General features: G+C 38.9%; 1 protein-coding gene across 10 annotated transcripts in view; it reads right to left on the bottom strand.

Moving 5' to 3' along the window:
* PIKFYVE (phosphoinositide kinase, FYVE-type zinc finger containing) overlaps positions 1-13,431 on the bottom strand; it is an 82,172-nt gene that overhangs the window by 21,218 nt on the left and 47,523 nt on the right. For 9 of the 10 annotated variants that reach the window (XM_024978618.2, XM_010802273.4, XM_010802271.4 and 6 more), the window contains 10 exons: positions 13,116-13,242; positions 11,731-12,890; positions 10,013-10,113; positions 8,781-8,852; positions 7,719-7,890; positions 5,586-5,764; positions 3,665-3,778; positions 3,101-3,209; positions 2,844-2,998; positions 1,603-1,693 (listed from right to left, as the gene is read on the bottom strand). In XM_024978618.2, coding sequence (XP_024834386.1) covers positions 1,603-1,693; positions 2,844-2,998; positions 3,101-3,209; positions 3,665-3,778; positions 5,586-5,764; positions 7,719-7,890; positions 8,781-8,852; positions 10,013-10,113; positions 11,731-12,890; positions 13,116-13,242 — 2,280 coding nt within the window. Of the gene's footprint in view, positions 1-1,602; positions 1,694-2,843; positions 2,999-3,100; positions 3,210-3,664; positions 3,779-5,585; positions 5,765-7,718; positions 7,891-8,780; positions 8,853-10,012; positions 10,114-11,730; positions 12,891-13,115; positions 13,243-13,431 lie in introns of those variants that run through there. The other variant, XM_024978666.2, reaches the window with a different exon arrangement.

The following is a 13,431-nucleotide window of genomic DNA, read 5'->3' as shown; positions in this document are numbered from 1 at the left end:
ACTAGCTTCGCAGTTTCATCAGTAGGCAAACAGAAAGGCCTCTAGCAGTGTGTGAGAGCCATTAACGGTCCCAGACTACTTGAAAATACTAATAAATCATCTTCATAATTCTTACTCTCACTCAAACTTTAAGGAAAAGTGATTCCTACACAGTTATTTATGAGACAAAAAGGAGAATTCAGTGACACAGTGTTCCTAAACAATACAAAGATCTAAGGCACTTGGACCCATCATTCCATGAAAATACTCTGCTATAAGTACTATACACTTGTACAAAAAGAAACATTCTCTCAAAAGCCCTCATGGTATCAGAATATTAAGTCCTTAAAATATACTGACATTAATTCATCTGTTCATGGTTAGCACAGTGGCAGAATTTGGTGATGATACCAAAGAACTGCACACCCTGAGACACACACACACACACAGCACACATACCTTCAATCAAACATGAATCCAGATGCTGTCGTGAAAGGATTCTACCATGTATGTAAGATCACAAATCAGTCAGCCTTAAACTAGGGAAATTAAGCAGTTGGGCCTGACCTAATCACGCATCCTTTAAATCTGTGTCCAGAGGTTAGACAAAGAAGAACTCAAGAGATCTAAAGCATGCGAAGGATTCAATCCACTGCTGTAGGCTCTGAAGATGAAATGGGCCACCTGCAAGGAATCAGGCAGCCTCGAGGAGTTGAGACTTGCCTCTAGTCAAATGCCAGCAACGAAAGGGGGACCTCAGTCCTATAACCACTAGAATTGAACTCTGCCAACAACCTAGATGAGCCTGGGAAAAGATCCTGAGCCTCAAATAATCACCCCATCCAAACCTTCATCTCAGCCGTGAGATCGAGCAAAGAACCCAGCCATATACTCTGCCAGAGTCCTGACACACTGTGAGATAACAGATTTATGTTTTAGGTCACTAAGTTTGGGGTAAGGTGTTATACAGCAAGAGAAAACTCATACAGTTAGGAAAGATTAATTAAATCAACATATAGAACTATTAAATCAACATATAGAACTGGTGCGACCTCTTAAGAAAAACTTCCCACTTAAGCACAAAGAACACCCAAAACTCATAGTAAAATAGGACTCTGTTATGCAGTCCACTGGGTCGCTAAGAGTCGGACACGACTGAGCGACTTCCCTTTCACTTTTCACTTTCATGCATTGGAGAAGGAAATGGCAACCCACTCCGGTGTTCTTGCCTGGAGAATCCCAGGGACGGGGGAGCCTCGTGGGCTGCCGTCTATGGGGTCGCACAGAGTCGGACACGACTGAAGCGACTTAGCAGCAGCAGCAGCATACACCCAGTGCGTCCACACCTTCTCCTTTACAGCACCTATTGCCTCTGTGATGCTATCCTCAATGATGCCAGTACACAGCAGCTTTTGATAAGTATTTCAAATAAATGAATTATAATGTATTTTATTTCAGGCAAAGATAAAAAAAATTAATCCAGGTCATACCAAGAAACCTGACTGCTTCAAAATTAAAAACGCTAACATTATCAATAAAGTATGTATTAAACTACCACTTCTAAGTGGTATAAGAGAAATTAATTCTATTTATCACAATGAAGGCCCCAAGACAAAACATTACCTTGCTTTCTTCACCTTGTCTCAGTCTTCCAGGACTTGGAGGAACTGAAGGCCGCTTCCTACCCTTTTCTTGTTGGAAAAGGTCTTGCAGCCTACAATTAAAGAAAAAAATGAAAAGTGAAAAGAAGAACATAGTTTTCTTTCTAATATCCTGAATAATGCATACACATATTCTCCTTATAGCTTTGAAACCACAAAAATTAATTTTCCTATTTCAAATGCAATAGATTTTACAGCTGTAATAACTAAGAGTAAGTTTTGTTTTATTTCTAATCAACTAATCAGTTGTTATTGATATGATTATGGTTAGAAAAGAATAGCAAGTTATAATGAGACACCAACAGACCAAGACCCAAAGCCCAGCTCTGAAAATCAACAGCTATATCACTTGGGCAAATCCCTTAGTCTCGTAGAGCCACAGTTTCCTCTGTAAAATGAAAGCAGTATATACACATGTGGGACTCAAAATCAAATAAAAGAGTGCATGTCCATCCGGTGCCTTACTTAATGCCTAGCATCATCCAAGTGTTTAATAAATAAATGCCATACTAATCCAAGTGAATTTTTCAATATGCATTAAAAGAAAACATTTCCCCAAATAAATATTTAAATACAGGTATAACATACGCAAAACAATCAGTTGAAACTCATGGCCTAACACCCAATAATTACTCTATGGTTTACTATTACAGATAAATTAGATTCAGTTAGCACACATACTGGAGAAGGCAATGGCACCCCACTCCAGTACTCTTGCCTGGAAAATTCCATGGATGGAGGAGCCTGGTGGGCTGCAGTCCATGGGGTCGCTACGAGTCGGACATGACTGAGCGACTTCACTTTCACTTTTCACTTTCATGCATTGGAGAAGGAAATGGCAACCCACTCCAGTGTTCTTGCCTGGAGAATCCCAGGGACAGTGGAGCCCGGTGGGCTGCCGTCTATGGGGTCACACAGAGTCGGACACGACTGAAGTGACTTAGCAGTAGCAGCAGCAGCACACATACTATATTAGAAATAGCAACAAAGGTTATTCTCATCTTTTTTTTTTTTTGTATCTTTGCAAACTGCACTTTAAAGGATGAAAGAAGTGGAGGGTGGTAGGAGCGATAAAAATAAAACGTCCTAAACTTGAGAGTAAAAGGCAACATCCACAACTAACAAGGATATTTAAATCAAAAACATCATGGCAGAGCACATTTTGCAATAATATGAAAGAAACACCTGACTGCAGAGTCACACCTGTTATTCCAAGCTTGCAGCACCTCACAGAGGCTTTGTTTCTTGGCGATGAGGGACTCGAAGACTGACTGCAGTTGCTGGGGGGTATCCATGGAGGAAGACAGGAGCCGCGCCTGCATCTTCTCAGTCCAGCTCTTGAACTCACTTTCTTCCATCTAGGGGAACAAAAACCACTCCAGCAATCTGAGACGCACCCAAAAGGAACTTCTAACAAGTTCACAACTAACTTCTGGGTTTCTGTCAGAAAAATGAATTACCTCTTTTTGTGCAAAGATATCTTCCATTTTTTCCTCTCTTGATTTGCTAAATGTATCAGTTTTCAAAGACGCAAGTCTTTCATCCACAGCAAGATATACCTGTGAAACTCTTAACAAACATTAAACACTTTAGAAAAGTTAGAATCAAACTGTCTAATCTCACACAAGTAGAAAAAGATGGGCAAAACCACTACAATATTGTAAAGTAATTAGCCTCCAATTAAAATAATTTTTTTTTAAGTAGAAAAAAGATATACACAGAACTTTACTAATATCTTATCTAATTAAGAATCACATATAATTTTGAAAAACAAAAAAGACCTGAAAGGATGTACATCAAGATTTAACAGTTGTTATGCTTGGGAGGGTCTGATTTCTTTTTTAATACTTTGGTGTATTGTCTACATTTTCCCATTTTTACATCAGACATATACAAAATACAATTAGGAAAATAGGTTATTTCTGTTTTCAAAGAAAGCTGACTGAACAAACAAGATATTTAAAGTAGTTCAGATTTCAGGCAGTACTAAACAAAAACAGATGATCAAAGAAAATGAAACTTACTTCTGAAAGAAGTCCTTCAGATCCTGAAGAAGGGACACCTTTAGTGGGACTTGACGTTTAATGAATATTTTGGGAAGTGGAACACACACTTCAAGAAGCCGAATGGGAGAATAACTGAGAGGAGAAAATACAAGTAATAGTAGAAAAGTGAAAAATATTTTAATATTTTGAGTAGAAGTGTATCATGACAGCCAACTAAGTCTTTTGGGCATAAGAGATCTTAAAGTTTCTATAAAATGGCATTTTCAAACCAAAAATACTGAAGACCACTTTCAATCATTACCAATATCCTTCCCAGTTTTAAAGAGATTTTGTTCTGTGTTGTTTTTCCCCTGCATTGTGCTATCATCATTTATCTCCTGAGGCCACCCTCGTGTGCTTTAAAAACAAATGACTGGGATAGAAACCTCCAAAAAGAGAGAGGAATTCCTTCCTACAATTAGCTTGGACACAGGTATTCACCACCTTCTCAGCTCCCAAGGATTCTTCATGAGTTTCCTTTCCACTTGAAGTTCGTGTTGTCTAGTAAACACTATATCCAACCTAGGCCCTAGGTTCATGGTTAATAGCTCTTGCTTGAAAAAGGATATAGGTTCAATTACAAATATTTTCTGAGGACTTATTGTGTGTCAGATGCTGTTTTAGGTGCTGAGCAAGGGCCAAAATTCCTGCTCTCATGATTCAGGAACAACAAGACTTGGGCAATAAATAAAAATAAATACTTAAAACATACCTTATGCCAGAGAGTAGGTGCTACAGAGCAAAATAAAGGGCGAAAAAGAAGCAAGGAGTGCTAGGGGTGAGAGGGAGTCAGGGCAGGTGAAATCTGAACAAAGATCTGAAAAAAGTAAAGAAAAATAAGCAAATGTCTAGAAGCAGACAGCACAGAGATGGAAGAGCAATGAGAGGCTCCCAGGAAGGAGGTTACCTGGCATAACTGAGGCCCAGCCTGGAGGCCAGCGAGGCTGAAACACGGTGAGCAAGGGGAGAGGAGAAGGGGTGAGAAGCCTGAGTATGAGGGGCTTAGAGACCCATAAATGGACTCTGGCTTTCACTCAGGGTGAAACAGACACCGCTGGAGGCTCCAGAGCACATGAGTGGCCTAAGCTGATTTTCATACAATAGGACCACTCTGACTGCTGTGCTGCAGGGCGAGGCTAAAGGGAAGCCGGTTGAGACTATTGCAATAATCTAGGGAAGGACGACAGAGATTCAGCTCAGAAGGGGAGTGCTGAAGGTGGTGAGATATGTTCAGATTCTGGATATATATGGCTATGCTGGGTCTTTGCTGCTGTGCGTGGGCTTCTCACTGCAATAGCTTCCTTGTTGCAGAGCACATCTAGGGGGCAGGCCCAGCAGTTGTGGCCCAGGGGCTTAGTTGCTCCACAGCATGAGATCCTCCTGGACCAGAGATCAAACTCATGTCCCTTGTGTTGGCAGGCAGATTCTTAACCCCTGGACCACCAGGGAAGTCCCTAGATTCTGGATATATTCTGAAGGGTTTCTCAGTCATTTAAAACCATTCTTTGAAGTAGTGATTTCAGCTCTATCCAGTCCTATCCAATTATCCTTATGCTAAGTAATGTCTTAGCAAAAATTCTGACAAGCTCTCAGATGCAAAAGCAATGGTTAAGAGTCACACCTACAATAGCAAATCTACCAGTTTATATCATGACCCCATCACTTGCTAGCTCTATTTGTAGCTATAAGGTCTCTAAGTGAGGGTAATAGTAACACATTTCTTAAAGAATAAAATAAATAATAGCACTGAAAGCTCTTCACAGAGTACGGCCCTGCATTTGCAAGGCTGATGGGTGGGGAACAACACACACCAAAAGTGAGTTCAATCTAGTAACAGTGGAAATGCTACAAAGCCTTCCAGGGAGTATGTGTCTGTAACAAGGTTGCTCAGACTTCTTACCTGAAAGACGCCACCATCTGGTTATAGGAGAAATACTGGTGATAATCGTGGTGGATGGAGTGACCACATGGCTCAGCATTGGCTCTGCGGGTGTACTGGTGCCCATAAAACCTAAGTTCCAGGTATTTTGCAAACGACATGGACCAAGACTCATTGGAAAGAGCAACAACTGGTGTTACCTGAAATTCAGCATAAATTGTTATCTAATCACACATACTGAGAATCTCTTTAAAAAAATATATGTATTTTCTTCTTTAGTACAAACCTAGTATATTCTGACTGCAGAAAACTAGAAAAACAAAAAAATATTTAGAGGTGGGTGGGGTGAGGGATGGCTACGGAAACTGTCTCATCAGTAACCCTACCACCACCATCAATATGCTAGTACATTTGCTTTCTTTCCAGACATGAAAGCATATATCCTTAGCCAGGATGTTTATAAATAAAAACTCTTTCTTGTAGCTTCATAACCTTGATCATTAGTAATACATCATATTTTCCCACATTGAATATTCTTACGCAGCTTGATTTTTAACAGCTGCAGAATATCCTATTATACGGACATGTTTAACCAATCCCTATTGGTGGGCATTTAAAACATTTCAAGCTTTTCATTATTTTGATGAACTTTTCAATGTGGGTATATAAAACACACTTGTAAGTATCCATAACGATTTCCTTGCAATAAATTAATAAAAGTGGAAATTGGTAGGTCAAAGAAGGGCATGAACATTTATCTGGTCTTTGATACTTTCTGCCATACTATATAAACCAGTACACCTATTTGGAGACACAATTGCCACCAGTATCTGAGAGTATCCATTTCCCTACTTTCTTACTGAAGTCAGGAATTATATATCTTTGAAATGTGACTTATTTAAAAAATAAATAAAAACATACTTCACTTATTTTATTTATTCATCTTTTATTATTTCTAATGAGTAACATGTATTTGCACGTCTACTGGCCATCTGTATTAAATTGCTTTCTCATGCCCTTTGCCTATTATTTCTATTATGGCTTATAGAAGTTTAATAGTAAGTATATTAATATTGGGTCATATATGTTGTAACTTTTTTGTGACACATAAAATTTTTCACTTCTGTGTAACAAAAACTGTTTACCTTTTCCTTTCTAGCATAACCCCAAAGGCTGAAGTTTTGTTTTGCAATCATGTGTATATATCAAACATACAAGATATAAAAATCAAATTTAAGTTACTTATTTCAGTAGACAATCTACAAAAGTTCACACATTCTACAACAAAATATTGCCAGCTGCCTAACAATGACTAAAGGCCTAGAAGAACAAGCATATAAAGACCAATTATTGCAAGACATGATTTCACAGATTATGTTTCTACTGAAGACTATCTATCTTTGACTTTGCCCTCCTCAACCACTAATATTGAAATAGGCTGCACTATTATTTTGTCTGTAATTCCTGTATGTGATTCCAAACACACTCCAAAATTAGCCAATTAATATAACAATGAAGTTAAATCCGGCACATACACATTACAAACAATTTGAATAAAAAGTATGTATTAAAAACAAAATACTAGCACCAAATATTTCCTCCAGAGATAGAAAAGCACAGAGAGGAAACAAAATATACAGTTTTGTCCCCAAGAATAAATATGAGAAACAGCAGAGATCAATTAAACATGGCCTCATCTGCATCTCTTAAGACAGAAATGTTGATCTAGACTAACTTACACAAGCATTCTAGCACACTGTAATTATTATGTTATAAGACTGTTTCCTCCCCGAGAGGACAGGAGCCATCACCTTGTTCTTTCTTCTTTCCTAAGGCCCAGCACAGTACCTGGTACCTACGCGGTGCTAAATAAGTGTCTGCTGATGAATAAACAAACATAATCGAGAACAGTCAAGATAAAGTCTCCATATATTTTACTGGACATGGTACCTATATTTTATATAATAACTGATAAATCCTAAAATGGAACCTTCAGGAAATAAACATTAAAGGGAACATACAGCAGGTAAAATAAATAAGAGCCCAAAGACAAATATCAAATCCAAAATAACAGAGGCCACCCTCCCCCACAAAGAAAGAACTATAGAAAGAAATGATACTACACGAAATAGTACAGCAACAGGGTACACTTACCTGTTTGCACATTCTGCACCAGGAGTAGGTGAGAATTGTATGCTGATATCCAGGTACTGGAGAATCCAGCTCCTTTAGGATTATCTGCACACAGCCTTGGCCATGGACAAAGCGTCGAATGTGGTGCACCATGGGGGTATCACAGAACATGCTAGGGCACTGATAGGAAGGCCTTTGACAAAAAGAAAGTCCTCACATTAACCATGAAACCGAGGAGCCATGTATAGTGAATGCTGGCTAATCAGGACTGCATACGATAATGCAGCATCCTCTGCAAAGTAAGGATGATGGTGGACGATCTAATCAGGGTACCACTTGTCCTGCTACGAGCCTGCAGAGTTGAACACCCTGCCTTCAACCACATCACAGTGATACGTTCCACTTGTTAAGCACCTTCCATTTGCCAAGCATTTCTAAAACATCATCTCATTTTACTTATTAAAACTCTTGATGTTTGTGAAGTTTGTTAAAAACTATAAAGGGGGCTGGTAAAGATTAACCCAGGTGATGCTAGTGCTAAAGAACCTGCCTACCAATGCAGGAGACACAAGAGATGAGGATTAGACCCCTCGGTTGGGAAGATCCCCTAGAGAAGGAAACAGTAACCCCCTCCAGGATTCCTGCCTGAAAAATTCCATGGACAGAGCAGTCTGGGGGGCTACAGTTCATGGAGTCGCAAGGAGTTGGACACAACTAAGCGTGCACACACAAAGATTAAGTTACTTGCTCTTTGTCATGTAAGTGGCAAGCGAAGGCACTAAGATTTAAACTGAGGCCCTTAGTTTCTCTTGTCTTTCATTTGAATCACTGTAAAAACAGACATCCTAAAAAAAAATCTGCAGGACTACAGGGCAATTAGATGGGCATAGATCTGAAAAATGAACTGGAGAAGACTTCCTGGGTTGACTATAAAACAGATTACTTCTCTGTACAGTAAGCCCTGATATGACGCGTGAACAGGAAGGTCAAACAACAGTGCTCCAACTCATGTTTATGTTTAGGTTGAAATTCTGTGCATCAAAAAAAGCATAAATAGAACATAAGGAGAAAACTGGTTCTTACCGGAAACAGTATCTCTCTAAAAATATTCCTAATGTAAGATCATTTTTTCCATAAAATTCCATTGTTACAATCCTAAAAGAAAAGATCATTTCTTAGAAACATATCATTAGAATTACAACCCAGCAAAGACATTTTCATCAGACCCCAAATTGCTGTTAGATGTACTTATAATTCAGTATTATTACCAACAAAACAGGTAATATTCTTTTGTTGTTACAGAACAGGTTTTACCTTATCTGATATAATAGGTTTGGACTACCATATTACAGCATCATATCCATTCCCAGTCCATTAGTATCTTATGAAACTATTTAATCAAGATACATAAACAATAACATTAAATGGGTAAGTCTGATTTGCATTAGGAAGAAGTACAAGTTTCCTTTACAAAGCTTTAAACTCCATCAATATAAAATGGGACTCCTGTCTCTGCTCTCCAGTCTATACCATTACTAAGCACGAAGAACAGCAGCTCATATTCTTCCAGGAGAGCCAGTTCCTAAATTTATATCCAACTTTATACCTAAATAAGAGAGTTCAGCTACACATACCCTTTTGAAACTGACATCTTATTCAAACTTGACCTAAATTCCCAGAGAAAATTCCCATGGGCTCAACCAGACCCAAGTCAGCCTGACGAGCAACACCGATGTAGAAGACTCCCTGATCTCACTGGTAAAAATGAGTGTTTCTGGTGTCAAAAATTAAAATATGGAAGACATTCTTTTTGCGGCAAGTACTCCAAAAACAAGCAGTTATGTTCTATAGTACTTAAGACCAGAGGTAAACTGTATAATAACTAGACTTTGTGACTATCATTGGAAATAAATTATAACATTATAAAATGTGTTTCTATCAATCTACTTAGAATTAAGTTTTAGAATAAAACTTAAGGCAAAAAACTGACTTTTATGAAAACAATGCCCAAAGAAAACCTGCCTGATTTGTGCATGTTATCAAAGTGCTTAAAACTAGCTTTTATGTAACAACTTTAACTTTTTTATAATTACAAACTGTTCCTGCATCCCTCTTCACTCTTAACATATTTTTATTTACTTCTACCCATGAACAAATCCAAATTTCATAATTTAATTTACAAGTTAAAAGTTCCATCAATTCACATATGACCAGCAGCTTGCCGTGTACCTACACAGCCTAATGGCTGAATTTTTTTCACAGTTGCTGGAATTCTGTTCTTAAGTGCAACATGCAAGGGAGGGAAGGAGTCCTACCAAGGACTGACACAGGCACTGGGAGCGTTGCTGGACTGGGCAGAAGAGCTGCTGAAGAGCACACACAGCCTCTGGTGGTTGACAGGGTTCAGACAGTCCACCTGGAAGGGAAGGAACATCTGGGTGAGCACTCCAACTCCAACGCCTGCCTCCAACATCCAACACACTCCACTAGGTTTGTAAAGCCTCTATCAGCACTACAGGGGTTCCAGTGAAGACTGAAAACTACAGGGAACTAAATATAAGGAAGAAGAGCAGTTAATTTTTAAGTTAAAACAATCCAAAAGGTTTAAAAATGCAAGCATGTCTAAACTTGTTTTCTTACTCTTTATATGTACAAAACTACATTAAATTATTTGGGGAGTAGTTATTTAAATATGAAACAGTCTGAATTGATAGCTGGATATAATCTCAACCTGAGACACCCAAAAATCTAAATTCTAAGGTATTTATTTGTATTTTATACCTGCTTTTGATCATTACAAAGGTAACATCTGTCTCTGTAAAAATTTAAACAGCTCAGAGGAAGATGCAAAAGTCCCCGAAGTACATAAAGCCTCTCCTCCTCTGAAGCTGCCCCACCTCCTAAACTGATAAATTTGACTGTGTGGTTAAAAATCATGTATTTGCACTAGCTCATACATATATAAACATAAACACCCACAGAAGTATACATAGGTGATTCTGTTTTTTTATAAAAATGGGATGATGCTACATATATTAAAACACAATCTGCTTTTTAACACAAGAAAATATGTCATGGGCTCTCTCTGGGTCATTCAATGAGATCCAACTCATCCTTTTAACAGCAAACAGTCAGAAATAACCGCTTCAGTAAATATCCTTGTACGTACATTACAATAAAATGTAAGCATCCTTACACAAAATGCTTACTTATCTGTGTTTTATAGATAATGTACAAGGAATGAGTTATAAAAGATAGAAATCATGAATCAAAAATATATATGTGCTCATGTAAATTTAAAAGACCCCCAAATCACTTTTAATAAGTTTACATAAATGTATAAAACATATATTTATATTAAGTTTATTGTAAGCATTTTTCCAAACTTCATTAACCATGGCTCTTATCACATTCCTTTTTTCCAGTTTTATGTATTAAAAACAATATACTATCATTATTCAATCCTTCCTAGACTCATCTATGGGGTCGCACAGAGTCAGACGCGACTGAAGCAACTCAGCAGCAGCAGCAGCAGCAGACTTGTAAAAGTGAACATCTATTTGTTTTATTAAACAACTATATTTTCTCCTCAAAAGATGGATTTGTTCATGAGTTTTATCACCTATAGTTTCCTATAATAAGGAAAAAATACACATCCATTTCCTATAATAAGCTTCCAACTCTACTCTCCCGCTGGCCACCATTAAAAGGATCAAAGACACATCACATTACACCCAAGTCATCATGTCAGAAATTTTAAGCAGCTCCACACTGCCCCCTACCTCACAGTTCTTCCGAGTTTGCTGTGAGCTTAGCCTGAAACCTTCAAATCTAGTTTCATCACATTACACTCCTATTTCTTACATTTTAAAGCAACACGTTAAGACAAAAGAGACCAAAACAAAAAAAAAGCACAGATGAAATATTTAATAAATCTGCATGCAAGCTGTCATATTTGACTTTTTTACCTTGCCACAGCAGAGATTTTCCACCCATCTTAAATGTGCACAAGCACAAAGGCAGTCTTGCTCACCTTTGTCGACCACACTGCATCACTGGTAATCAACCCTTTTTCTTCATCACCTTCAGTTCTGCTTCCTGATTTTCCACTTGAGGTGCTTGATGCCTCCTTTGAGTAAGCAAAAGGGTCTGAGTTTTTTTGCTGGATTCTTCCTCCTCTGGCCCGATAATCGGCTAGCATTCTCCCCAAGCTCTGGCTGTCCCCCAGGTGCTCAGCAATTCTGGTGCTCACGAGCTCATGTGAGGGCAGGACTTGAATGGACTTGGCCTGAACACTTCCATTCATGCCCTGAAGGCCAGAGAGATCCCTAAGCATCTGTTTCTTTCGCCTGCTCTCCATTTCCTTGAACTCCTTATTGAGGAGAGGAGACCAGTAAACCTGCTCCGCAAAATAATCTCGGGTAGAGCATCTCATGCCCTTGTCAGTTAAAAGGAAGGGCTCCCGGAATGTGATGACTGGCGAGATACAGAGGATCACATCTTTCAACTCTTGCTTAAAGGTCAAAGAATCAGTCTTCCGTTTATCTTCAGAAGAGGTAACTTCCTCGGTAACATACAGGCCAGTGTCATCCTGCAGAGGGTCTCTAAAGGCTCTCATCTGGCTTGTGGGATCCGGAAGCTCCTCTGTTTGCTGCAAAGCCTCTGGCTGCTCACTGCCTATGGCGTCCTGTTGGTCATCCACATGGAGCGGAAGCAATGACTCTGGTACTGATGGAAAGAGAGCACAGGGGGCACCCATCGGGCAAGCTGCTGGGGCATGCTCTTGAGGCTTCAAAGAGGCAACATCCTGTGGCACACTCTTATTCTCCTGGTCACCCTTCTCAAACAGAATCCTTGTTTCTAGCAAACTGCCATCATCAGAAGGCAGAAAGTCTGGGGGGAAGTCAGGCTCCCGGGGGAGGGGACTTCCGCTGAATGGCTCCTGTGAAGCCCCTTCATCCTCCTGTCCTTCAATCAGAGAATGGAAGGAAGGGTTTTGCGTTAATGTAGGAGGCATAGCAAATTCATCCATAAGGAAGGAGATTTCTAGTTGAGAATGATAAGCTACACAGATCATAAATATTAAGATCTCCTTAACTCGAGCCAGCTCATAATCAGAGCCTCCTCTAAGCTTGATTGTACAGCCCAGGTGCTGTGGACAGCCTTCAAAAAACATCAGTGTCTTGGTTTGTTCTACAAATAAACAAACACAAGGTTAAAAAGGTTTAGGTGGCAATCCAGAAGTCCAGACAGAATTAGTTCATTATTTTAATGTCTACCAGACAAAAACTCTTAAGTAAGACTATTTTGTATGCTAATAGCCATTTCCTACTATTAATATATCAACATCGTCGTTCTCATGAGTTTCATTTCCTCAGGTCCCCCCTTTCAGGTAAATCTACACTAAAGGTCACTCACCATTAGGCAACTGAAACATCTGCATGTAAAATTTGTGACAGGTGCCCAGGTGGGGTTTGGTAAGCAGCTGGTCCATTGACATCACCAAATCACCTTGGGTCATCCGGCTAACTCGTTCCAAAACTTGCTAGAACACAGAACAACATCATATTACAAAATTAAAGAAGAATAAAATTTTAGTACATTTTATATGGAAAAATAATAGAAACATTTGAAAATGCCCTCACCAAAAAAAAATAGAAAATAGAAAATGCCCTATTTTCTTTCAAGATGAATTTCCTTGATTTTAGTAATTATATGACTTTTACTGATTCTA

Source organism: Bos taurus, chromosome 2 (assembly GCF_002263795.3).
Source record: "Bos taurus isolate L1 Dominette 01449 registration number 42190680 breed Hereford chromosome 2, ARS-UCD2.0, whole genome shotgun sequence".
NCBI lineage: Eukaryota > Metazoa > Chordata > Mammalia > Artiodactyla > Bovidae > Bos > Bos taurus.
This window is presented reverse-complemented; position numbering and strand designations above follow the sequence as displayed.